Here is a 26100-nt window from a genome sequence, read left to right as displayed (position 1 = left end):
GGCCTGGGTGTGGCTTCCTGAGTGTAGACATACCTGGTGACCTTATGAAGTTCCCATCCCCCAATGGTCTTGTCCCTTGGTCTCATCTCTACAACACGGGGTGAGGGTAGGGCATGGGAATGAAGGGGAGACTTGGCCTCATCCTAAATCCACAAGTCCTTAAGCACAGTATGACCTCACCTGCCCAGACATTAGGGAGGCCGTGGACAGGGGTGACTTGAGGGAAGTAGCTATGGAAGGAGGAATGGCCCTCAGACACACTGTAATTTGCACCTCGTGGAAACACACCCTTATTTCATACTGACATAGTGGTTATACATGTGGTCATGATCAAAATCAGTTGTGGAGCTCACAGGCCCAGCATCAAGCCTCAGTCATCCACCTCAAGGAATTATAAGTTGTTTCAGGAGTAGCCGTGGTCAAACAGCATCTAGTTCTTTGAATTTCAAATGATGGCCTTAGTAAACAATAAATCTATAAAGTGTATAATGTTAAAGTTAAAAAAGAAAGAACAGAACTCAACAAGTGGAATTAAAAAGAAGTTACTTGTCTGTCTCCTTACCATCCTGTTGAGTGTGTACCCAGTTGGGAAATCCCTGGAGCAGAGGCCTCTGTGACTCGCCTTACAATGTGTCCATTTTCTTTGTTTATGGCTACCTTTCAGCGCTGGATGCACAGTGAGCTTTTCTGCTAATGATCACACCACTGTTTATTTGTAGTTCTGTCTGCTATAATGTTTATAAGCTTAGCTTGATACCCACAGCCATCACTCACTAAAATCTGTTTAAAGATCTTCCAAAGACTTTTAACAGTTTCTCTGTCTTTGGTTGTCATCAGAGCTGTGTAAACTAGAGTCATTCCTTCCAAGTTGCCCCAAGGTGGTGAAACTCTTGTGATTTAGATCAAGATTAATTCTGTCTGGCCTCCCTCCCACATCTTCGCTGGATGAATGGCTTTCTCCTTTAGGCTTTCCCAGAGGATTTTTTGATTGGTGAAATGAGACAGGAAGTGACGTTTGAGGCGGAGACAGCAGGGGACGGCTCTCTTCGCTCATCCGATACACTGCATCAAGGGGACAGGGTCTGTGGGTGAACACATTGATGTTGGAAATAAAAGGTTTTGGGGGATATGTTAGGGGATTGGAAAAACGGGATTTTATTCTAGGTCAACAGAAAGCTACTGATATTTCAACAAGAGCTGTGCCATGGGATTTGTGTACAAGGTGCAAGAGGAGTGGGCAAGAAGCAAGGCTGGGGTGGCAGGTGGCAGGGGGTAATGGCAGAAATGGGGAAGAGACGGAATTTGAAATATATTGTTGACACAAAACCAGTAAGACAGAGATGACATTCTCAAAAGGTTAAATGTGGGATTAATGTATCTCTTTAATTATACCTGCAGCTGCAACCAAGTATCTTAAAATAGGGGTACTTAAAGACAGCACAAGTCCATGATCAAGGTGCTGGAAGACTCAGTATTTGGTGAGTCTGTTCCTCAGATGATGCCTGTGTTCTCATTTGATGGAAGGGCAAAAGGGCTCCTTCATAAGGACACTGATTCTGCTCACAAGAGCCCTGCCCTGGTACCCCACCTGTTGAGACCAATACACTGGGAATTAGACTTCAACATGTGCCTTGCGGAAAGACCCTGTTCAGCAGCATGTGGTCCAGTAATTCCACCTCTTGCTGCACACCCACAATCCCCACAGCAGGGACTCAAGCGGGTATCTAGATGCCCTTGTGGACAGCAAGTGCCCATCAAAGTGATGCATGCAGGCAGAGTAGAAGATCAGCTGTAAGGAAGGATATAGAAGCGTGATGCAACAGGACAAACCTTGAAGGCATTATACTAAATAAAGTAAGCTGGTCTCCAAAGGATAGAAAGTAACAGGTGGTTGCCCTGACCTGGGAGAAGGAAATATGGTTGGGGGTGCTAGAGGGGTACAAAGAATCAGATTTGTAAGATGAACGGTGTGTGTGTGTGTGTGTGTGTGTGTGTGTGTGTGTGTGTGTGTGTGTGTGTAATGGATGGACGCTGGCAAAGGCACAGGGCTATGAAGGCACTTATGCACAGAATTGTAAACTCGAAAATGACTGCAGGATAAAATCAACATTACATGCTGTTATAACAGATCATGCAGGACATGATGAAGATAGCTGCAGCTTTGTCGCCAGGTGACTAGCTGGCAAACATAGTTTAGATCTGAACAGACTGGTAGGACAAACAACAAAGAAGTGAAATTATCAGTGAAGACGGGGTGCACAAGAAAACCTCAGCTAGACTTGGAGAGAGGAAAGAATGTGGACCAGGTTGAGCCCAGAGGAAAAACTACATTTCAGGTAACTTCAAATAAAAGGAGACTTCCTGACTTTCAATCTGATTAAAGAAAAGGCTGCCTGATACTGATGGCCGTCACATGTCACTGTATTTAGATGAGGATCCTGTGCTTTCTCGCCAATGTGGACCCACGCACGTCTCCACAGGTTCTGTGGTTAAGCCAAAAGCCACAGACAGTTGCTTTTGATACCTGATTTGCTGTGGTAAAGGGTAGATACTGAGTTACGGCCGCTAGTTTAGAGCCTCAGACACCAGACAAGGGCGTTGGTTTCTCGTTCGTGTTCCTTATTTTTCTCAGCCAAAGGAGAAAAAAAATGTTATAATTATAAACACCTTAAGAGATGTAGCTGATTTTTCTAAGTAGATGTTTTGTTTGTTTTTCTCTAGACACATCAAAGCGCTAGCAGAAAGCCCACATTTCATCTCATTATGGGTTGGCATAAGGAGAAGATATAGGCTTTGAACTGGCTTTATTCAGAAAAACTTTCTAAGAAACATAAATTTCTGATGGCAGAGGGGGCAAGAATGGTAAGACCGAGTCTACGGATGCAAAATCGGCAGAGAGGTGTCAGAATCCAGGGCGCCGAAGGCAGGAGGCACCTGTGAGCACTCCCCACCAAAGCTAGAACCACAGGGCCACTCAGTGCCAAGGGGTCTTCTCCCAAAGCCCCACTTTTGGTGACACAGTTGTGTGGGGGCTGAGAGGGAACTTCCACGTTTAGCTTACTCTAACACACGTTGTGTGGCAGTGGGCTGTGGGGGAAAGCAGGCTATAAGGGTTCATGGCGGGACGCAGGCTGTCTAGGTGGTGTTCCAGATGAAGAGAACCTGTGAGCACCATGAAAGGATTTCCCCAGAGGATTCTGACACAAATTCACATTTTATCAGGATACAACCATAAAACTAACAATAGTAACAGACTTACACTCTGTACTGCAGATATGCAGCCTATAGGAAGTCAGTGACAATAACTTGTCTTACTGAGGGACACAGACAACACCATGTTTTCCTGAACATCCTCAATTTTCTGACCCTCACCCTGGGGTACTGCGGCCACTGGGTGGTCCTCCCACAGTGGTGGAATGCACCAGAACCTTCTTGGTTACGAAAAAACAAAAGTGCTTCTGTGGGTTAGGGTTCAGGCCTGTAATACCTGGTACTCTATAGGCTGAGGCAGGAGGATGGCCTGCCTGGGTTACAGAGTAAAGCTGAGTAACTTGAGAGACCAAGGGGTGAGGAGATAGAGAAAGGACCTATTCCCTGTCTCAAAATAAAAAGTCAAACAGTAGACTGGGGTACAGCCCTGAATTCAATTCTAATGCCACATGGAATGAATGAATGAGTGAATGAATGAGTGAGTGAATACGAGAACAGCTCAGGTGGAGCTATCACAAGGCAAAGAGGACATTCTGAAATGGTCTCCTAGGAAATACAGACATTTCTGATGTTCCTGTTTACTCCTGTAACCACTAATAGAAGCTTCACAAGTTGAGACCCTGGGAAGGAAAGATCACTCGGCTTTCTTTACTGGAGTTTACCAGAGTTAGCTGACTCTTTACTGGAGTTTGCCAGAGTTAGCTGACTCTTTACTGGAGTTTACCAGAGTTAGCTGACTCTTTACTGGAGTTTACCAGAGTTAGCTGACTCTTTACTGGAGTTTACCAGAGTTAGCTGACTCTTTACTGGAGTTTGCCAGAGTTAGCTGACTCTTTACTGGAGTTTGCCAGAGTTAGCAGACACCTACTGCCAGCTAGTCAAAGCCTGTTCCCAAGGGAATAGTCACTGGTGGTTCTCAGTGTGAGGTGTACTATGTGCACGCTGGGAGCAAAGGCAGGACCCTCTGCACAAGGCCAGCCCCAGATTCTGAAGTCACAGCAGACGGCACAGACCACAGACAGATAAGACTGGCCAAGCATAGATTTGCTGAAGCCACATTCTATTTTAGTACATGCACTGTCTGCTGAGTTGGTGACTAAGATGCTGTGAGGAAGAACGGCAGCCAGACCAGGGCAATGTCAACACCCCAGGCCATCTGTCTGTCTGCAGAGGATAGCAGAAATGCAATTTTCCAAAATAATCTTCCCACATTCAGGGGAAAGCTCTCTCCATGGAGTAATGCTCACAGTTGGGTCTAATTTCAGACTCAAAAACATTTTCTTGAAACGTAAACTGTGTGACTCAGTTTCTTTTTAAGTTGGTTTTATGCAAGCTGCATCTTTATCCTCCTGAAATCACTACATAGATATACAATGTCTTGAGACAGGACACCTGGCTCTCATGAATCCCAAGCCTTCTCGCTGTCCAACACAGTTCCAGGGCTAGCCAAACTTCAGGGCCACCAAGAGAGCCCCAGCTCCACTCACAGTGAGCGGGGAGACCTCCCAGATGATATGGGCACTCACAGGGAACCTTTAAGCAGCTTATTCTTCACAAGCAACCGGACAGCTAACTTCAATGGTCATAGATTTACACTCGTAAAGTGTATGGAAATTTAAGCTGTTTCAACATGGAGTTATGAAATAAAAAGCTGCTAAGATCAGGACTAGAGAGCAACGTACTTCATTCTGCCTGGAAGGGCAGAGTGCTAAGACTCAGACTACTAAAAACTATCTTTAGGGATTACTGAAAGGGATATAGATACGTGATAGTGGTGTCTTCAAGCTGAGGAGTTCAGTGGAGTGGAACACGCAAACCAGCTTGCTTATGTGATATCCCCAAAGGGGTCTGATACAGCCACAGAATGATGCCATTGAGTCTTGTGAGAAGCCCTGGCTCTCGGCTTCCCTCCCTCACTGCGGCATCCTCCCAGCCCAGAGTTCTTACGGTGAACCAGGCTCCACACCAGGCACCAGGGGGACTAGCACAGCCCGCATCCACACCCAGCACACACCAACATTTAACCACCTACAATGGCACGTACCACACAGCAGACAGGAGGGTGGGCTGTCGGCTGGGCAGAGGCAAGTCAAGGTCCTGTGCTTCCCAAGATGGCAGAGGCCTCTGAAGACTATGTCTCCTTTCTGGGTTACAGTCTCACTTCCTACTCCTTTCTTGCCTGGACTTCAGGACAATGGCCTCCGGTCTGCTAGACAAAGGCTCTGGTCAAGGCTACCCTTCCTGGTCCCGACCCCCACAAGATTCTCTGTCACAGGCTCGCGGAAGCTGGAGGAGAGTTTTCCTCCCCTGACCTACTGCACTGTTGCTGCCCAAGTCCTGATCCCGAGGGAGCAGCCAGCCTTCAGTTTCCTTCTGAGAAAATTAAAACAAACCAGGACGAGGAGAAAACTGAAGACCTGAGCCCTTAACCACCCACTGTGCTCACAACAGCAGGTACAGCTGTAAGAATGGGGTGCTAGAGGCCTGTGAGTGGAGGGGTGATGTTTCAGAGGCTGGACATCACAGAAGGCACTCAGGCAGAAAAACAAAATGGCCACTAAGAACAAGCAAGACTCCACATTCACTGCAGGTTTTCAAGACACAGTCACATGTGCTGAGGACGCAGGAGTTCTTTGCCTCAGCTAAGCTGCAGGTGTGGACACCAGGAAGTCAAGAGCACACGCAGGAAGAGGCACAGGAAATGCAGCCTTTTAGTACAAGAGCTCTATGTGGTATGTTCAGGTTCACCAGGGCTCCTCAGGAGGATACACAATCTTTATTTCCAGTCCAAACTCAAGGACTAACATGGATCAGGTAACCTTGAGTCAGCCGTGGGCTAGGAAGAGTGCAGTTTAGTGCTGGAGGACTTCTCCCTGAATTCCAGCTCCAAGTCACAGAAAGGTCTACACTACTCTAAACCTGCAGAGTTCTCAGAGATGAAAAATGATACTCGGCTTTTTCTGAGTCTCATTCATCCTGTTTCTCACTATGTGACAGTGAGTTCACAGGCAGGGCCCTGGGGACCCAGAGCCTGGCTATGATGAATGAGCTGCGCTAACTGGAGGCTGTGTCCTGGGCAGCTTCATTCAGCTCAAAGGAACTAAACCATGGCAGATCGAGGACAGCACCCGGACTGTCAGGATGAGTGTGAGGGTGGAGGGAAGTGGAGAAAGCTGCTAGAAAATTCTATAATTAGTGGAAAAGAAGGTGAATATGTCAGAGTAGAGCGACGTTCGCTCAGATAAAGCCAGCTGTGCTCCCCAAAGCCAGAAGGTCCACCCACTTTCCAGTACTGTACAGCAGGCTGAAAGGGCCGCGCTGCCCACTGCACCCTTAGACCAGCTGAGAACACCATTTCCTCCAGGGCAGAAACTTCTCACCAAGATGCATGAGTAAGCCAGGCCCACTCAACAGGCACACAGCACAAGCTGTGTCTGTCCACCCAACTTTCTAGTAGCCATATGGAAAAAAATAGAAACGCTAATTTCAACAACACCTCTATGGAATGTCATTTCAACATGTAAAGAGTCTTTTCCAGAAGACTCTGCATGACCACTCAAGCAGTTCAGCTCTGACAAGGTAATCTGGAGGAGCTGCCGGGAATGCTACACGCTTTGCAAATGTTAAAGCAGGTCTCCAAAAGCCACGTCTTTGCAGGCACACAGAAGGCCTTCACCTCTCAGAGTCAGCTCCATTCTCCCCATGCACGCTCCTGTGGAGCTTGGGATAGCCCCAGACTCTTCATCTACACAGCTATAAAATGGAGTGGCTAAATAAATCTCAGGCCCAAATTTGGTCTCCAGGAATTTAATGATAGCACAGAAAGGTGATGTGATAATCTGTTTCAAAAGAGGCGGGGTTCAGTCCCACTTACCTTACCTGTTGCTTCCCCTGCCAACTTCAAGCAAACTGGAAGAAAAATTATGAATGGCACTGGCCCCCAGCAGAGCCAGCACCCCTTCCGCCCAGTGCCCTTTTGAAGCTGATGTCCTGTGTTACTCCACCTCGCGAAAGGAGACCGCAGTTTGAGAAAAGGCAGGATCCCATTTCCATCACAGAGACTTGTAGACAGTGATAAGGCATTGTCCTGAAGGGGTACTGACAGGAGGGTCCTGTGTGCTGACCTGCCGCGCAGACAAGGCTTCACTGGGCATTCCTCAGGCCTCCCTGGGGGCTTACCTTTGTGGTTGAAGATTCCCTCCATCTCCATGCTGCTTCGGGAGTGGGCGATGCACAGTGAGCCACAGGGTACGAGGCCTTCTGCTGCAGGGGACCGGTCAGTGGTGCGTACCAGACACCAGTCAGGCTTATCGTGAGGCCGCTCCAGAACCTCCACGGTCTGGCCACGCCGAATGGTCAGCTCGTTGCTGTTGCAAGCCGTGAAGTCATGGATCACAACGGTCAGCTCACAGCCGCCAGAGAGCTGAGAGGGACAAAGAGGGACTGGTCAGCAAGCAAAAGCACTGGACCCGACAGGGCTGCCAACGTGTCCAGGAATGCCACCTTCTGCCTGAAATTCCGCAGCAGGGTTAAAGGCACCCCTGGAACGGGGCTAAGGGATGTTCCGCCACTGCCCTTTGGAGTCATCAACCATCACGCTCTCTCTCCTTCTCTACGCAGGGAGTTTTCTGATGAGTTCACCGTCAGTCCACTGTGATTTCTCATGCACTTCCCAATCTCTTTGTACCTAAGACACTCTAGCTCCCTCTTTAAAAATGCTATGTACTCATTGTTAAACTTAGAACAAAGTAATAAAAACTGCTTAAAGATTGTTGAGGGACTAATCATGAAATAGACTGTAAAGTGAGATGAAGTTCTCCAGACTTTCACAGTGGTGAGGGAGCACTCCCCACTGTAAAGCACACAGGCTCTCCGAGCATCCCTTGGATCAGGAAGGGAACAGTGCCAGAGGGACACTGAAAGGCCGCCAGGCACTGGCCCTGGACCACTTCTCCTCAGGACCCTCTGAGGACTTGGCTCCCTTCCTGTTCCTAGGTTTCATCCCACTTATCCCTAAGGAATCTTTATGTAGTTTTTATTAGTCTTCGGTAAATTCAACTGTGAGCACGCAGCACTTTTTGAAGATGGGGAATAAATGTCTTGGGTGGATATCTAGAACTCATGAAAACCTCCGCAGATTCTTACAGTGCCTTCTCGATGTGCCCTCTTGGTCCTCTGCCCTTGACTCCAACCTCAGATCTGGCCTTTCCACACCAGCTTGTGCTCATCCTTCAACCCCTAGTTCCCTTCTCTCTGCTCACTATGCTCACTCCCACCCCACCCCCTGACTCATGAAGACACACACATGACCTGTGTCTGGAAAACATGAATACAATCCTCCCACTACTGCTGGCCCTTGAATGGCTTGTTTCCTGGTGGGTCGACCCTTTGGACCCTTAGCTCCTTGGGGACAGGGGTGATCAGCTCTTATATAAGAATCCTGTGACTGGCTTTCCCTTCTCAGGATATCCCCAGGTTCCATCTTTCCTGTTCTTCCCCAAGCCCATTGGGATTCTCTAGCCTCACCCTCATGCTGGCATTCCTAAAGACCCAGCAGCTGATGACCCCACGCTGCCGATTTTTCATCCCATCAGGGAAGCCGGGACATGATTCATAATGTCCCCACTTGTGTTTCTCTTCCGGTGTTCCTTTCCGGAAGATGCCATCACCAGCAAATCACCCAACTTAAATAAATCTCCCTCTTCCTCCAGGAGTTGTCAAGAGGACTCCAGGGTGGCTTTCCAATGACTTCCTTCCCCTGCAAACCCACACTGGTTACTTCACTTGAGTTTCTGCAGTGATCCTAGTGCTCGCCCTGTGTATTCCCAGTTCCCTGTTCTGTCCCATTGAATAATGCTGTCAGGATGACCTTTTAAAGGCATGGATGCTCCTCTTCAAAACCTTAGGCACTTTTCTTTTCTCTTCTCTTCTTCTTCTTCTTCTTCTTCTTCTTCTTCTTCTTCTTCTTCTTCTTCTTCTTCTTCTTCTTCTCTCTCTCTCTCTCTCTCTCTCTCTCTCTCTCTCTCTCTCTCTCTCTCTCTCTCTTTGATATGGGGCTTGACCCTCCATCTGCCTTGCCAGGCTTATGTGTTGACAGCCACCTCTAAGATGGGCCCTGTGCATCCTGGGTCAAGACCACCATCCCTGTGGTCAGAGCTTCTGGCATCCATTTGCTCTCTTCCCCATCCATTATTTCTGGGAAGCTGTTCCCATGTCTGCCATCCTTAGGGCCTTTTCCTAAAACAACTTATACTTCAGTTTTGAAATGAATGGGGTGTGTGTGTGTGTGTGTGTGTGTGTGTGTGTCCGTACGTGCGCACATGCACATTTGTCTACCCTCCTCCACAGGAAGCAGGTGTGTGCCACTCTGCTGTGAATCTCTGTGTCAGGACTGAGGGCAGAGACAGGGCTGGACACTGCTGCCAGAGCAGGGCCTGCAGATTACTGCAAGATTTGTGTACCCATGGGGTGCAGAGGCCACAGAGAATGTAGGAAGAGCTCTCCTACACACTGCTCCACCCTCTTCCCAAGCAGCCTGTCTTAGGAGAAAGTCTGGGGATTCAGAGTTAAAGTCATGTCTGCCACACGAAGGACAGAAACAACACAGCTCTTCCCACCATGAAGCACCAATCCAGACACAATGAGCAACTTTACCAGGTCTCAAGGGAAATTCACGATTGTTTAAGCCCCCTTCAAAATTTTTACAAACTCCTTTGTGGGAAAGCCACGATAAAATTTACATTAGTCCCTGAACAGATAAAAAAACGCCAATAAAATGCCAAATGTAGAGACCCAGCCTGGGAAAGAATTTCCCTCACAGAACCCCACGATATGGAAGTAGTTAACTCCTCAACAAAGAAGAGGAATGCTTCCTTTCCAGTGAAAACAGAGCCAGCCAATGATGCTGGACAATGAAGAGTCTGACTTGCCGGAGCCGGAGCCGGAGCCGGAGCCGGAGCCGGAGGCCTGCCCTCTGCCGGCCTTGGTGGCCCAGCCCTCCTGCCCCTATGACTGCTGGCAGCCAGCCCCGTTAGTGAACTCTCCAGTCAGAGCTCCAGGCTTTCCCCAGAGGCCCCTGTTGCTGCTCTGGGAAGGACAAGCTGCACCCCAGCCTGAGCTGGCCACTTCCTCTTGCAGAGTCTCATTAACTTGTCAGGCTACTCAGGCAAGGGTGGTGATGGAGAGGAAGGCAGCCCAGGAAGGGGAGTGAAGCTAGACTATATTTTTGGCACTTGCTTTTTTTTTTTTTTTTTTTTTTTAAAGACCCTTCCAGAGTAACCAAAAAGGATTAGAAACATCTGTGTACTTGACAGAGCATAAGAAATAAAAATCAACCCTGTCCTGAGAAAGAATCATAAACCATGTTAAAGACATGCAAAGGCTTTCCAGAACTTAAGAAAACAGAGTGCCAGAATAGTATTTCAAAAAAGTGCTAAAATTATCACCCCCACATTTTCACATCCCTCAGTCAGTTGGCTTTGCCCATCAGAAGAGATAAGAACCTACAATTAAGGTTAGGAATTAAATAAATGTTTCCCTGAAAAGAAGTGTCCTGTAGACTTCTGCTTCAAGCTTTCCAATTAAGAATTTAAATTTTAGTCCAATGAGACAGCTGCTGGTTACCCCACAAGAAAACACCACAGGGCACCATTGGAGAGATCCTGCTGGGCCGGTCACTGTCGTGGTCACTGTCGTGGTCACTGTCGTGGTCACTGTCGTGGTTCGCAGACTTTACCACCGGGTAGGACTACCAACAGCTCTTTCCCTTGGCAGTTTGCGTAGCCCCTCCCTACACTATGAGAGCCAGTCCTAGGGGAAGAGGCTTCCAGGTCAGTTCCAGATCAATTCCTCCAAGTCCTGTGTCCAAAGTACACGATGTCTTCAGCAACAGGGCCTTCCTTAGCTTCAAGTTCTGGGGTATGACAAAGGGCAATGGCAATGTCCTATATTGTTTATTTGAGGGGGTCTCTTGGACCCACAAAAAGAGGTTTCTCATGCCTGACACTGGGGTTGTGTTATATGGCCTGTTCTTGGGAGGAGCATTATCATCCCATGTGGTGTGACTCCACATAAACTATATGCACACACACACATTTTATACCTGTATTTTTATTTTATGTGTATGAGTGTTTTGCTTTTAGGTATTGTCTGTACCAGGTGCATGCTGTGGCCACACAGGCCAGAACAGGGCATTGGGTCCCCTTAGGACTGGAATTGCGTTTGTGAGCCACCATGTGGGTGTCAAGAATCAAACCCAGGTCTCCCAGAAGAGCAGCCAGTGCTCTTAACTGCTCAGCCACCTCTCCAGCCTCTGATTTATGTATTTTTAAGTAACTTATAAAATGATGTTTCCCTGTGGCTTCTTCAAATATCCACAGCATTATCCATCTCTCTTTCCTTCCTTAAACTTTGAATTGCAAAACATCTCTTTAAAACAAAACTTGTTAAGTTTTCCGAAAGACATGCTTTTGTTGTTGCAGACATTTGTGATGATTTCTTGATTGATATTCAGACTTAAATTCCTAACTAGGAGTTTAGGTAACTATATGAAGTCTGTAGGGCTCTTACCCACTCCTGAGACCTGACCTGAGGATGTTGAATATGACGACAGTGTCATCATTCCCATCTCATCCACCTGGCTTCACAACGGTCTCTTCTTTGCCAGTCACTTTCTGTGGAAGTCTCCACAGCATTCTCTTCACTTTGCACATTTTATAGACTTCTAGCATGGAGTCCCTGGCATATTTGCTTAGTTCAGGAATGCAACTTATCCCATGACTCACATTAGCCCTTGTGAACGTCACTTTGAAAGACAGAAAGAAACGTTTTAAAAGCCTCTTCAATTTTTCACTACTGTGGTAACCAGTAAGTGTGGAGAAAACAGTTGACTTTCAATGGACCACAGCCACAGAAGTCACCAAGAATATTCCGACCTCCTAAAGCCACTGGTCTCTGAGAGGGCCACCAGACAAGCCCTGATGACCTAGGCCAAGGACATGAGCAACTCAAAGCAGGCATCCTCTCCCTGAACTCTCTCCAGCACAATGGAAAGTAAACATTGTGGTGTTTCCACCTTTCATCTTTTGGGCAAAGCCTTGTGAAGCTTCAACAATCTTTGTAGAATTGTTATCTTTTATGCCATGTTGCTGCCTTGTCTCAACCCATGGCTGAGACGCTCATACAGTGAATTTGGTCATGGGCTCCTTTGTATCCTCACACCCCACTCTGTACACTCTAACAAGGCAGTTACATGTTATAAGAACACACAGTTTAAAAAAAGACAAAGGCCAACAGACCTGGTTTGAATCACCAAGCTTGGCATTCTGAGCAAGTTGTGCTGAACAGGGCTAGAGAGAAATGGTGTGGGGGATGATGCTGTCCTCTCACAAGCGATTCTGTTTCCAGAACCCAGGGCCCAATGTGTTGGAGATCAATAGCAGTGAATATCTGGCCAATTTTGCAGGAGCAATTCAAAAGGAAAGGCGGGGGTGGGGGGTGGGGGGTGGGAGGGTGTGGTGTAATAAAGACCGTTCCTCCTAGAGAACAAAGTGTATCAAGTGTTGTTCCCCCACAGTCCCCTACAGTCAGTAGTTCAGAAACTCTATAAAGAGTCCTGTGGCTTCATGTAGGCTTCACACAGAGCAAACCAAACAAGGATTGCTTGGTTTCAGGGGATTAACAGAGTACAGCTCCACTGCAGGCCATGGACACAAAGCAAAGGCAGCCACAGGCAGCCAGAACATACCCGGAATAAATGCCATCGTGCCGCAGGTTCTCACTGCTGCTGGGCTGCTTTATGGAGGCTGGCAGATCCGCCCCCACCTTAACAGTATGAAGGACAGCCTCCCAGGCTCACCCTAACTTGGAAGCCAACTTCCTTAAGGTCAAGGTCAAGGAGATGTGTTCCTGAAAGCCCTCTGCTTAGGGTTTAAAAACAGGATCTGCTATGGAGGGTACTCACGGACACATGTGAAAGACCACAAATGGTTAAAATACCAGATTCTGGGGTGTAGCTTTTTAACCACAGTTCTTTAAAAGCAAGAAAGTAAATCAATAATACACATCTTCAAGACCAGCAGCCACTGCTCTCCATATTTATCCTTCCTTTGTTCTTTACTTGCGTGATCACACAGGGCTTCTCTGCTGTGACTAGAAATTGTGGAAGGCTTCCTTGAGTGAGCTGAGTGTATGGACTGCAATGGAATATTAGTTGTAAAAGGATGAATTTAGAAGCTACAGCTAAAAAAGCAAACTGACTATAAAACAAAACAAACAAACGAAAACCACCAGAGGGGAGGCAGCTGTGAGGTGGGCTTCCAGACTCTGCCAACAGGACCTGGTCAAGGCTGCCTTTCCTGTGCGTCTCATGCATCAGGAGATATGGGAGCATGCTGAACAGGCCTGAGAAGCCACAGCAGCATGCAAGTCAAAGCTCTGTGTGTGGGGGTGGGGGTGGGTGCAGGGTGTGTGTGTGTGTGTGTGTGTGTGTGTGTGTGTGTGTGTGGTGGGTGCGGGGGAGGGGAGGATGAGGGCAGGGGAGCCCAGGAAACCTCCCAGTGACAATTCTATCTGAAGACAACTCTCTGCTGGATTTCCTCTCTTCATCGTTAAGGAGAGGCACCAATCTAATTAACAGATTTGAATCCAAGAAGCTTTTTCACTCAACTGCGCCCCTCTACGAATGGAAGAGCCTCTAGTCTGAATTTAAGGCTTACTAGCATGGTCGACAGTAACTATGGCCATGCCATATAAAATTTACACGAAAACATACTTTTTGGTCATCTCTTTTATCTCTAATCAAATGTATGTCACACCTCCCTCCTCGATAAACACTTGACAAACTGGACATAAGGAGGAAAGGGTTAATCCTGGCTCACACTGGGAGGTGATATAGCCCATCCTGCTGGGGAGGGTGTGGCATCACAGCTCAACCTGGCTTGGTCACACTGTGCCCAGTCAATAGGCAAAGAAATGAGCACTTGTGCTGTGGCTTCCTCTGCTTCTCCTTTAAGTCTGGGATGCCAGGCTACAGGGTGGCACCACCTACACCCAGGGTTGATCTACCCTACTCAGTTAAAGCTCTCTGGAGCATCTCACGGCAATGTTCAGAACTGTGCCTTCTAGGTGATTCCAAACAAGTTGACCATGCAGACCAACAGCACACTAAATTTGATTTAAAAAACAGACAAACCCCTGCCTTTTCTTAGAACTCAGGCTTTCGAGTACAGGAGTTTTTATTTTATTTCATTTTATGAGAGCCTTTAAAAGGTCATCTGAAAAATACATCTGGAAAGTACTACAAAAATGGCAGTCACTTAGCAAGTAGAAGAACCATCAGGAGAAGGAAACACATTGCACAAGGAAGCCCACAACAGGTGATCACGAGTACCTTGAGTGCATGGATGTACCTTGTGAACATTGTATGTTTAGTGTATGTGCACATTGCCACAATGCAACTAATTCAGGAAGATGGGAGAATGCTAGCTAGGAAACCATACTGAACAAGAGATTCTCTCTTCTGCAGTAGCTGTGCCCATTCAATACGTATTATGCTGCAGGAGGGCCACCGAAGTGCATAAGCCAGGCACTGAAGCTGATTAACTCAACTGCAGGACTGACTATAGCTCCTAAAGAACAGTTCTTGTCTTCATCCACTGTGCCTGGTGTCCAGCCAGGAGAGTGAAGTTGACGGACAGCTGACCTGCGCTGGCAGTGATGGAAGCCAATGGTACCACTGGCAGGGAGCAGGAGGCCCCTCTTATCGCAGAGACAGAGAGCACTAATATTCACGCAGGGCCCCTTAAACACTGGGTGTGGTGTAAAGGCAGGCTGCAGTTCCAAGGCTCACGTACTATGAGGGGGGCAGCACTAGCCCCATGAACACAGGCGGACACTGGGTAGAGAGCAGTTACGGAACATGCCCAAGTTTGGTGAGGAGGAAAAGGCTAAGGATGAGCACGCCCTCATCCTTAAGGGTTTGCACTTGGACGTGCACCATGCTCTGAGTAGAGGTCCCAGAGCTCCCCCTGAGGATCCTGTGGAAGACTTTGAAGCTCAATGACCCAATTCTATTATGTGTGGAAAATCTAGCCCCGCTCCAGGAAATGTGACATTCTGAGCAGGTTGGGTGGGCATGTGCCTTCTCTGAGTAGGGCTGGAGAGCCCTGAGAGCAGGCTGCTATGCAGGCACATACCGAGTACAGTCCTTCCTCAGCAACCAGACGCAGCTCCTCTTGTAAGATTGTCAGGGAAGTCATATTTTAAACTGTTCTGGCTTTAGCTACTTTTCAGACTACCTTGACAATAACTACAGAAGTCCAAAAAAGTTTTTGTACTGTAGGGTCATGTGACAGAAAACCCAGCTTTAAAACTGCACAGAAAGTAATATCCTTGACACGGGGCTTCAACTTCATTAAGAGAACTGTCACTACATACTTTTTAAAATATATGCATCCGCCAGGTGGCCGAGTCGGATGTCTTTATCCCAGCACTCGGGAGGCAGAGCCAGGAGGATCTCTGTGAGTTCGAGGCCAGCCTGATCTACAGAGCGAGATCCAGGACAGGCACCAAAACTACACAAAGAAACCCTGTCTTGAAAAACCAAAGAAAAAAAGTGCATCCATAAAAATAAGATATGTGGATTCATAATTCCTGTTATAAGCTTAAGTTCCTGCAAAGAACCCATTTCAGCTGAATCATGCACTCCTTATAAAGAACTGCATACTGAGGGTCTCGGGACAGTCTACAAGCTGGCCTGGGTGGGTTCTTCCAGATACCTCATTCTTACTTTGGCCATTTTGTTTGATACCCACACTTCTCTCTCCCTGTCTCACGATGCAGATTTTGTTTAAATGCTAAGAATCGCAGACTAATGTGGTGGGAGTGAGGAGATAATCCAAGAGGCTTCTTTAGTGCCCTCTAAACACTCAGCTCCACAGTCAGCCCTGCTGTAAAAGAATAAGGTCTGGAAGACACCAGATGATTAAATCCACATTCCGTTTCTGGCTCTGCTGCTTCATCTGGCCTCATCTCCTTGGGGTCCAGGGCTGGATCAGCACCCCCTCCCTAGCTCAGGAGATGGCTCTGCTGCTTCATCTGGCCTCATCTCCTTGGGGTCCAGGGCTGGATCAGCACCCCCTCCCTAGCTCAGGAGATGGCTCTGCTGCTTCATCTGGCCTCATCTCCTCAGCGTCCAGGGCTGGGTCAGCACCAGGTCAGCATCCCCTCCCTACCTCAGGAGATGCGCCCAGGGCAGTGAGGTAAGATTCTGGAAAGCATTTGGTTGGTTTTGGAACTCAAATTGCATTTTCATAAGATCATTTTATCAGCCTAAGTACCATGAATATCAGCAAGAATTGGTGTTAAACTCACATCTGGACATATTTGAAAAGTGATGTTCTCTGAATAGGAGGTGGGCTTGTGGGACAGGGTTTGTGTCCTGATCAGCCTAATGGAGTTGTGCCCTGGAGAGAGGGTGTCTCCGGAGCCCCTCCTCAGCTGACTGCTGTCCTAAACCTCTGGTGCCTTGTCTGAGGATTACTAACAGCTCTGGCAGACAACTTCCCTTCAGAATTCTCTAAGAAGCTAAGCACAAAACATACCCCCACCCCATTTCTGAACTGGAACCAAATTCCATGACAGCAACTAACTCAAAACAGACATGATAAATTGAGTCAAATAGGCAGAATATCTGAAGTTATTTCCTTGCCAGGAGCACTGGTCTGCATCATCAGAGGCTGCTTACATATGCAGTATGTAGGGTGGGGAGAACCTTGAGAGCCATAAGAAGCTGTTCTCCCTAGAGACCAGGAGGTGCTGGAGAAGCAGAGCTTACACCTTCTGCCTCAGGAGATGCGGCTCCTCACCTTCAAAATGCGTTCTTTTGAATCATCTACAGATGCTGACATCTGTGACTAGAGAGCCCAAGTGGAATGACTGAAAGACAGAGCAGAGAACCCTCAAACACAAGCACAGTGGGGTGCAAACACTCCTGCCTTCTTATTGACTAGTGAGTGTGTCCGCTCTGAATGACCTGTGCTATGTGGCCATTCTAACCCCAGCACAGGACCAGAAGTGAAGACTACTCAGTTCTAACAGCAGAGGTACACAGCTCTTTTTGTCCTTCACAGCTATGAAGGACGCTGGCCTCACCCAAAGGCACTAACGGAAAATGTGTCACCTTTGTAAGGAAGGACTCGGCGTGCCACCACTTCAGGATGGTGAGGGTTACGGGGCTGAGAACTGGTGCTGTGAGTCCCACTAAATTCAACCACTTCTCAAAGTGGGGAGGGGCGGCCCTGTGGAGCAATCCTTCCCAGACTGCGGAGCTCTGGAACAAACTTTAGTGATAAAGTGATGGCTTTAGTGACGTCACCACTGGATGAAGAAAATGGAAATTGGTTCACTATCCTCATTGATAAAATATGTAAAGGGGAGTTCCTGTAAATTCCAGTGTCCCGGCAGACCCTCAAGGCAAAACAAGCAATTACATTAAACCTACACTTCAGTAATAACTATTCTTCCTCACATACCGAGTAAAAACAGAATCTTCTTTACTCCCAGTTCACATAATCCCTATCACATTATAGCAGACGTGCCTCAGGGGACCAGGGCTGTGCTAGGGGAGGGGCAGTGTGCAAATGTATCACTGAATGAAGAGCCTGTTCCGGGATGGGGAAGGCATTTCTATATTCACAACCCCCCATTTACCTGTTAAGTACCTAAAAACACAACTGATCTTGCTTCCTGGGCCAACCTCCAGAAAAGCCTTTACCAGCCCTCCAGAAGGAAACGTTACATTCATCTCTTTGGCAATTTCATTCCAAAGATTTATTTCTTGTGAACATTAAAGCTGGTATCTACAGGAAATCTAGAGTTGATCCATGAGAGTACATCTTGGAAGAATGTAAACTTGGCGCTTGGGGGCAAGTCTCGAAGGGCCAGTAAGGTTGTCTGGATGAAAATGGCTATCCTGTCATACTTGGCAACTGTTCGGTCTGTCTCTTCTTCTAGGTGACAGTCCCATAAACACTGACAAGCTAACTCCTTCAGTTATCAAAAAGCTAAAAGCAAAATTCTCAAACAATGGTATTTTCTAATAGATTGTTTCCAAATGCAAACTGTAGTTTTCTAAACAAAATTTCTAAACAAAGTTCTTCATCACCAAATGGCTGACCATGCCACCCATCTTATTTCCTACTGCTGCCACAGTGGCTAAATGTCTGCCGACGTGACTAACATGCCAGCCCTGAACACAACAAAAGGCCCGTTTCTGTCCTCTAGTCCTGCCATGTGAGGTACTTAAGTGTTAGGACTTGCCATTCGGTAGATTCAAAATGTAGAATGAACAAAGTCCAATGGCTCACACTGGAAGGGCTTTGGAAATGGGTCACTCAGCAGAGAAGTATTTTAAATCTATTTCCTTCTGTTCTGGAAACTACAATGTGACGCCTCAATTCCAAGTAAGACATACCCAACGTCTGTTTACTGCACTCTCAGAAACAATCACCCAGCATCGGCCTTCTGAAGACAGTGAGGCTTGGACAGGGCAGCCTCTGAATACAAGGGGCCTTCGAGAATCCAAGTCTCACGGTCACCACATAGCAATGAACCAGCTTGCACTGGGGAGGGAGAAACTGTGAATTCTGAACTGACACAGCTGAAAGGAAAATGCTTATGTATTCATTGCCTTCTTTTTTAAGAATCTGGTCTAGCATTTTAGAGCTAGAACAGATGCCCATCTCGGTAGGAACAGAACATTCATCAGACACATGTCTACTGGAGTTGACGCAGAACTTTCTTATCTTCTGTCTACCACATGAACCCAGACTCCCAAGTTGTACTGACTGTCAGTTTATTCTGCAGGTCTTTGGATTCTACAAGAAATATCCTGTGGTGGTTTGAAAGAAAATGGTCCCCACAGGAAGTGGCACTATTAGATGTGGCTTTGTTGGAGCAGGTGTGGCCTTGTTGGAGGAAGGGTGTCATTCTGGGGGTGGGCTTTCAGGTCTCCCATGCTCAAGCTACACACCCAATGTAGCACACAGTTGCTTCTGCTGCCTTACAGATCGAGATGTAGAACTCTCAGCTCTTTCTCTACCACCATGTCTGCCTGTAGACTGCCTTGCCTCCTGCCATGACAATAATGAACTAAACCTCTGAACTGTAAGCAAGCCCCAATTAAACGCTTTCTTGTATAAGTGTCGCCTTGGTCCTGGTTTCTCTTCATAGCATAGAAACCCTAGGACCAACCCTGAGACATTTGAGGACCTTTTTTTAAAGAGGCACACCTGCATAAATGCCTTAGACAAAAGCCAGATCTCTCCTTTCAGTGGTCATGACTGTCAAAGGCCCAATCTAGTGTTCTAGAACTTTCTGTGTTCTGTGTACCCCAAATCTAAGGGGAAACCTCAGGGTCCCATGGAGGATGTTAACGCTCATGCCTCAGACAAAGCTCTACATTTACAAATGGGATTCTGGGTAGAATTTTATTTTAAATAATAGATTCGTTGGCTTACAAATAAAATGTAAAGGCTAAAATAAGGCAAACTGTCTTCAAAGACTCTGACATCAAATCATGTGATTGGCTGAGGGGTGGATAGGAAGAGTGGAAACATTTCTTCCGAGTCCTCAGCATTAGTCTCACTTTAACCTCTAAGTCTCTGCCCTCCGTGGAAACCTGACCCCACTCCTAGAGTCCAGCTCGTCTTTAAAAACGCTAAAGCACCATACCGTGACCAAAAGGGGCGATGCTGGCGGCCGCTCACCTTATCACTGTCCAGTGTGTTCTGAGAGGTCCGGGAGGCGATGGAAATGGTATCAGGTTGGCTGCTGCCATCCCCTTGGCTGTCCAGGTCCTCTCCATCCCTAGTGGAACACAGAAACACTCAGTTCCCAACACTGAGCTGGAGCTGGAAAGGGCCATCTCCCAGCTGAAAGAAAGCCACGTTAGACTACAACCTTCCCTACAAACTACAACCCTTCCTACAACCAGCTCCTACAGATGATGGCGAGCCATTCTTCTGGCTTTGTTTCAGAGTCGTCTATTCTGAGTAGGAGTGCTGTGCCTGCATGTACATATGTACACCATGTGCATGCCTGGTGCTTGCAGAGATCAGAAGGTTGGGAGCCACCATGTGAATACCTGGGAACAGAAACCAGGTCCTCGGCAAGAGCAATAAGTGCTCTTAACCACCTCTGTGGCCTCCTGCCATCCTGTGTTGAGTGCAACTTTTGGCTTGGCGATATGGTAAGTGCCTAACATGTCTTCTCACTGAATTCTCAACATAGTGAGCTCCCTCAACCCAGGTTCATTTCCATTTGAGAAATGAAAAAAAAAAAAAAAAACAACAACAAAAAAAAACAACTGTTTCGATGCCTTGGGTAGGATGAGGAAAGGAAGAAGGATTTGTACGTGGCCTTTTGTTTGCTTCCAGCCAGTGGGGCCTCTTGTCTTGACAAAGCAGTTCATCTGCACCACACGCACTCCAAGTGTTCAAGAAAAAATGGTGGTGATGGACCTTGTTCCCTCCCCAGCAGGTAAGCACTCTCATGAGAGAGCCGCACACTCACCTCCTCCCCTTCTGCCTCGCTGCTGGTGCGGTTTTGGGGATGTGGATGGGTTCCTTCAGGGCTCCTCTCAGGTGCACAGTCCGCTCCTGTATCACCTCCCGGATGTGCTTTATCCAGTCCTGCTTGTTCTCGATACTGGATGCCTGTGCGGGGGGAGAGCCGTCAGGAGACAGTGTCCTTCCCCAGCCTGAGCCCACCACATGCAGCTTTCCCTGCTCCCCAACTTTCCAAAGACCTTCTCACAGAAGAGCAAACACAACTCAGTTTAACTTACTATCAAGCAAATGACTCTAATTTTACATATTTTCATTAAAATCATTTTTTCTTTTATAAATGAATACGATTACAGATATCTCACTGTTCTAGTAACCCATCATCATTCTTCAGTCCCAAGACATGTTCGAGGCCCTGGGGGACTATAAAAACAGATCCACTTCTAATCTGAAACCTCAACGAAGCCACTGCAGCATAACTTTGTTCTGGTCAGTGTCCAGGAACCATCAGCAGGGATGTGACTGAGCCCCTGATCCTGCTGCTTGTTCCTGGACTGCGGGGGTGACTTGCACTGGCCTCCTCCATGGCCAGCTGAGGCACCCCAGAATATATAACCTACTCACCCCACTGGACCTCTACAAAAAAGCTGTGCAGGGGTGGGCACACTGGCAACGTGCCCGAGGCCACAAAGTCACACACGGCCAGTCACTTGTGGGCCCACCACAGCCCCGTAACAATTTCACAAAGGTATTTCCTGGAAATGGCGTAGACAGATGAGTGCTCAGACAGCAGCAGCCCTATGAATGCACGGAGCAGCCCTCTGTTGGCATTATATCGGTTTTCTAATTTCTGTCTGAAAAACATTCACCTCCTCTGACATAAACATAACTGTCCCGAGTGATCACAGCACCTGCCAGTGCGGCACAGATAAGATCATGAGGGAAGGCAGTGCTGGACTTCCCACCCAGAAGCTTGCTTTTGGAAACACAAAACTAAAGTCCACACTGAGGAGAAACTGAGCCTGGCCACTCTCTTTCTACATAAACTGTGTTTACTGTCCTTCAGTCACTTAGAGTACTAATTAAAAAAAAAATGGAGGGGGACTTTGAAAACTCCAGATCTAGTGGAATGTCCATGGCTGACACAATTGTGGAGACTGAACAAAACAGGATTGGAGAAGAACGTTCGGTACAGTTTGGAGACAGTTGAGGAAAGCTGTAACTGTGTTTCAGAAATAAAGAAAACACCCCTGAAAGTGGATTATTACATCAAGGGAGAGTAACTAAAATTTTACGGGAATAGTGTCAAACAAGTGGGACCTTTCAGTTAAGAAAAGGGGTAACTCACATCATACTTAGAACAACCTCCAACTGTGTAAGGACCTAGGGGTACCGATTTCTCTCTTGACTATGCAAATAAAGACTGTCATTCTGCGTTAGAACCCCTAGGTCTAACACGTGATAACCACCATTGTTATCACCTCCATGGCCATCACCATTAAGTACCTTATGAACTGGCGTCTATAACCTCAGCATCTACACTACCGCCAAGACCCTCACTGAAATTGACACCTCTGTCTCCATCTTTATTGTCACTGGCATCATCGTCATCTCCATCCTCACCTCTTCACCACCTACACCATCATCTTTACTTCAACATCATCATCATTGTCATCCTCACCCCTTCACCACCTACACCATCATCTTTACTATCAACATCATCATCATCATTGTCATCCTCACCCCTTCACCACCTACACCATCATCTTTACCATCAACATCATCATCATCATTGTCATCCTCACCCCTTCACCACCTACACCATCATCTTTACCATCAACATTATCATCATCATCTACATCCTCACCCCTTCACCACCTACACCATCATCTTTACTATCAACGGCATCATCGTCATCGTCATCCTCACCCCTTCACCACCTACACCATCATCTTTACTATCAACAGCATCATCACCGAGATCAACACCATCCCTTCATCTCCATCCTCACTGTGATACCACTTCTAATCCGAAATCAAAGCACACACCACTTCTGTTTGGCCCTCCTAGGAAGGCAAAAGGTATTATCCAAACTTCTCTAAAAATCTTGGAAAATTTTAGCCTTGAATATATTTTAACAAGTTTAAACTACAGAAAAAATAGTTATCTAAAATTTATTTGTTGGTGCACTTTATATTTTATGGGGCTTTATGTCAGCACTAACTAAAAACAGTCCACCAGGCGGGTCACATACAGCCACTGAAAACAACCCACTGTGAACATGTAAATAAAGGTCTTAGAAATATAGTAGTTTCCACAGTGGTCAATAGATTCAGCTGAGGAGGAGTGGATGAACAACTCAGCTTCTAGAAATACCAAATCCAGATTTTAAAACATGCAAGAGATGTAATAACTTAAGAGCCAGATATACACCAGTATCTCATCACACTCTAGCTCCTCTCAACAGCCTCAAAATTGTGAGCTACATTCCCCAAAGCATCCCAAAATCACTTATGGTATTTCCAGACAGATCAAGATGGTAATTACATCTGTATTTTCTAAAACATAGATGGGGTTAGCACATGAGATAGCTTTAGAGTTCTTTGCAACTCCTAGGAAAAGTTAGTATACTCAAAACAGAGTTTAAGTCAAAGCTTAAACACACAAAGTGAGTATGTGTATGTATGCATGCACGCAGTGTGTGTGTATGTGTGTGTATTTGTGTTTCACCAATCCCATCAGAGTGCAAAAAAGTCAAATAAAATGACACAGAATCTGTACATTTCCACAAGAAAACAGCACATATCACTACAAGAAACATACACATAGCAAGCCCCCCAGCTCTAAGTTAACATACCTTGAGGACAATTTTATTGTCTGACGTCGGTGTCCTCCCCACCCACAGTGCAAATTTGCAAGGGTCTCCTTCAACGTGTTCTGTGACACCCAACTCTGAGGTCTGGAGAAAAAGACAATTAGATCATCAGACAACAGTACAATTCTGGTAGGATTAGAACACAGAAAACGAACAGCCTTTGGTTGCTCAAGGCCATGATAACCCCTTAGTTCAGTGGTTCTCAACTTGTGGGTTGTGACCCCCCCACCCCTTGTGGGTCGAATGTCCCTTTCACAGAGGTCACCAAAGATCACTGGAAAACATATACTTACATTATGATTTATAACAGTAGCAAAAATACAGTTATGAAGTAGCAACGAAAATCATTTTACGGTTGGGAGTCACCACAGCATGTGGAACTGTACTAAAGGGCCATTGCCTTAGTTGGTAGGAGGAAAGCTGACTGTTTTTGCCTTTGACTGCCTTTGAGCGCTTCTGGAGACTGCAATGGAGCTTAATAAGCTTAATAAGCAGAACGTGCTGAAGAAACAGGCATGAAACAAGCTTAGAAACAAGCAAGGGCTTTTCCTAGCCCAAAGGGTCGTCCATGATCCCCTATGACCAGTGTCACAGCTTGACAGACAGCAAAAAGGGCTAAAATTTTCAGATTTCATCTGCAACGTTAACTTTTAGTATTTCATCATGCACTGTAACACCAGGAGACAATCTCCTGTCTGGGGACATATGCATAACACAGCATCCTCCCCCATGATCGAATCCACCCAATCTCTCCCTCCAGCAAGGGAAGTGACTCATGGGCTGGCGCTCCAAAGGTGGCCTCTCCAGGCATCTTAATTTTTAAAATATAAATTAGGCTAAGATGTATCAATTTCTAAAACACACAAGTTTGCCTCCAAGGGCAGATTCAAGCCAGCAGTAAAATTACTATCCAGCAAGAATGCACTTTTTAATTTCCAGCTGGAATGTGACCTAACTGATGTAAGGCCACAGTGAGATCCAAATGATAATCAGGGTACCAGCCAAAGACAGTGGAATGAAACCCATTAGTAGGAATTTGCAGATTCCAAATTATTATTAAGAACATTTCCACACTCGGAGTTCTATTCTTCTGGGAGTTTGCCGGATCTACAGATAGCACCAAAATTTGTAACATCAGGTCATTCAAATGTTCGATGTCTGTAAACATTTGAAAGAGCTCTGACATGAAGACAAATGGATGGCACTCTGGTTCCTTTCTAGATGGTAAGCTCACCTTTACTTCATCTCATTCCCTGTCTAGCAATTCTGTGCTGGCAGCCTTCTGAGCAGTTGCCTTGAGAAAGCTCAAAGTGCAGGGAACCAGAGTCTGTCCTGGCTTGAGCCTTCCACGGAGCAGGCATTCAGTTGTACACAGCCATGGGGTGGCTAGTGTGGAACAGTAATACAATGGTTCCATGCTCCCTTCCCCAGAAACACAATGACATCGGATAAGAACCAAAATGAATTATGGGAACTCTATAGGTGTCCGCATGGGTAGGGCTGGGGAATCTTTCAAACATCATTTTTGATCACATATTTTTTTCTCTAATAATGATATTTGCTATTATAAAAATTTCAAATTTATTCATACATTTACTCTTCATAAATTAATTTCTATTGGAACAAGAAATCAAATCTTCATTATTATGCATTTGTAGTGAGCCCACCCAGCAAGGCTGCCTGCATACATTTTGATGTTTATGGATTTAAAACAATAATTAAAATGATATGAGCGCTTGCTTAGGGCACCCAGACAACACAAGACTTCATCTACTCCTACAGTGTTTCTTCGTCCTGCAGTTAGAAGCTATGGGCCTCAGGAAGAGAACCCTCAAGTCCACAGAATACCAGTGTGCCCTCTAGTGGACTCAGGTTGCAGAGAACACAACTGGAGAAGATAAAAACTTCACAATTCAGATTCACATTTTGGAGTAGTTTGGGAGGTAGCTAAAGGCAGCAAACAGGAATTCTCTCTCCCCACAAGAAGGATGCGGTCACCTTACTTGCACAGCGAACTCTGGACGCCTATACTTACAAACAACTTGCTTTTGTAGAGGTACTTGCTTCTCCCACTGGAGTCTTTCACTTCTTTACTAAACACTAAGGACATTTCAAAAAGGAAGAGATGCCGTTCTCGACCCTTTCGAATTAAGGTTTTGGGGTCCCACACTTGGAAGGATTCCTGCAGGATGAGCTCTCCCTGAGACTCAATGTTTTCATCAAACCCTACAACATGAAACAAAGGCAGGTAGATCAGTTCACAGGGAAAGGACGCATGACTCAGAAGGGAGCATCTCTATTTCATCTGTAAAACGCCTTCACTTAGTTTTCAATCTTGCTCCCTGACTCCAGGACAAAGGACAGTTCTTCCTAAAATATACTGCTTTGTCTGTATTTTCCCAAGTTCAGAAACCTTCAGGAGATCCTCATAGCTGTATTCTTTCCACTCGT

The 26100-nt window shown here is 46.5% G+C and overlaps 1 protein-coding gene across 2 annotated transcripts in view; it reads right to left on the bottom strand.

The window, feature by feature from the left end:
* Trio (trio Rho guanine nucleotide exchange factor) overlaps nt 1–26100 on the bottom strand; it is a 310438-nt gene that overhangs the window by 70722 nt on the left and 213616 nt on the right. For both annotated transcript variants that reach the window (XM_059276653.1, XM_059276654.1), the window contains exons 30-34: nt 25685–25875; nt 23632–23733; nt 20782–20924; nt 19977–20076; nt 7390–7633 (exon numbers count right to left, since the gene is read on the bottom strand). In XM_059276653.1, the coding sequence (XP_059132636.1) occupies nt 7390–7633; nt 19977–20076; nt 20782–20924; nt 23632–23733; nt 25685–25875 (780 nt within the window). The remainder of the gene's footprint in view (nt 1–7389; nt 7634–19976; nt 20077–20781; nt 20925–23631; nt 23734–25684; nt 25876–26100) is intronic.

Source organism: Peromyscus eremicus, chromosome 11 (assembly GCF_949786415.1).
Source record: "Peromyscus eremicus chromosome 11, PerEre_H2_v1, whole genome shotgun sequence".
NCBI lineage: Eukaryota > Metazoa > Chordata > Mammalia > Rodentia > Cricetidae > Peromyscus > Peromyscus eremicus.
This window is presented reverse-complemented; position numbering and strand designations above follow the sequence as displayed.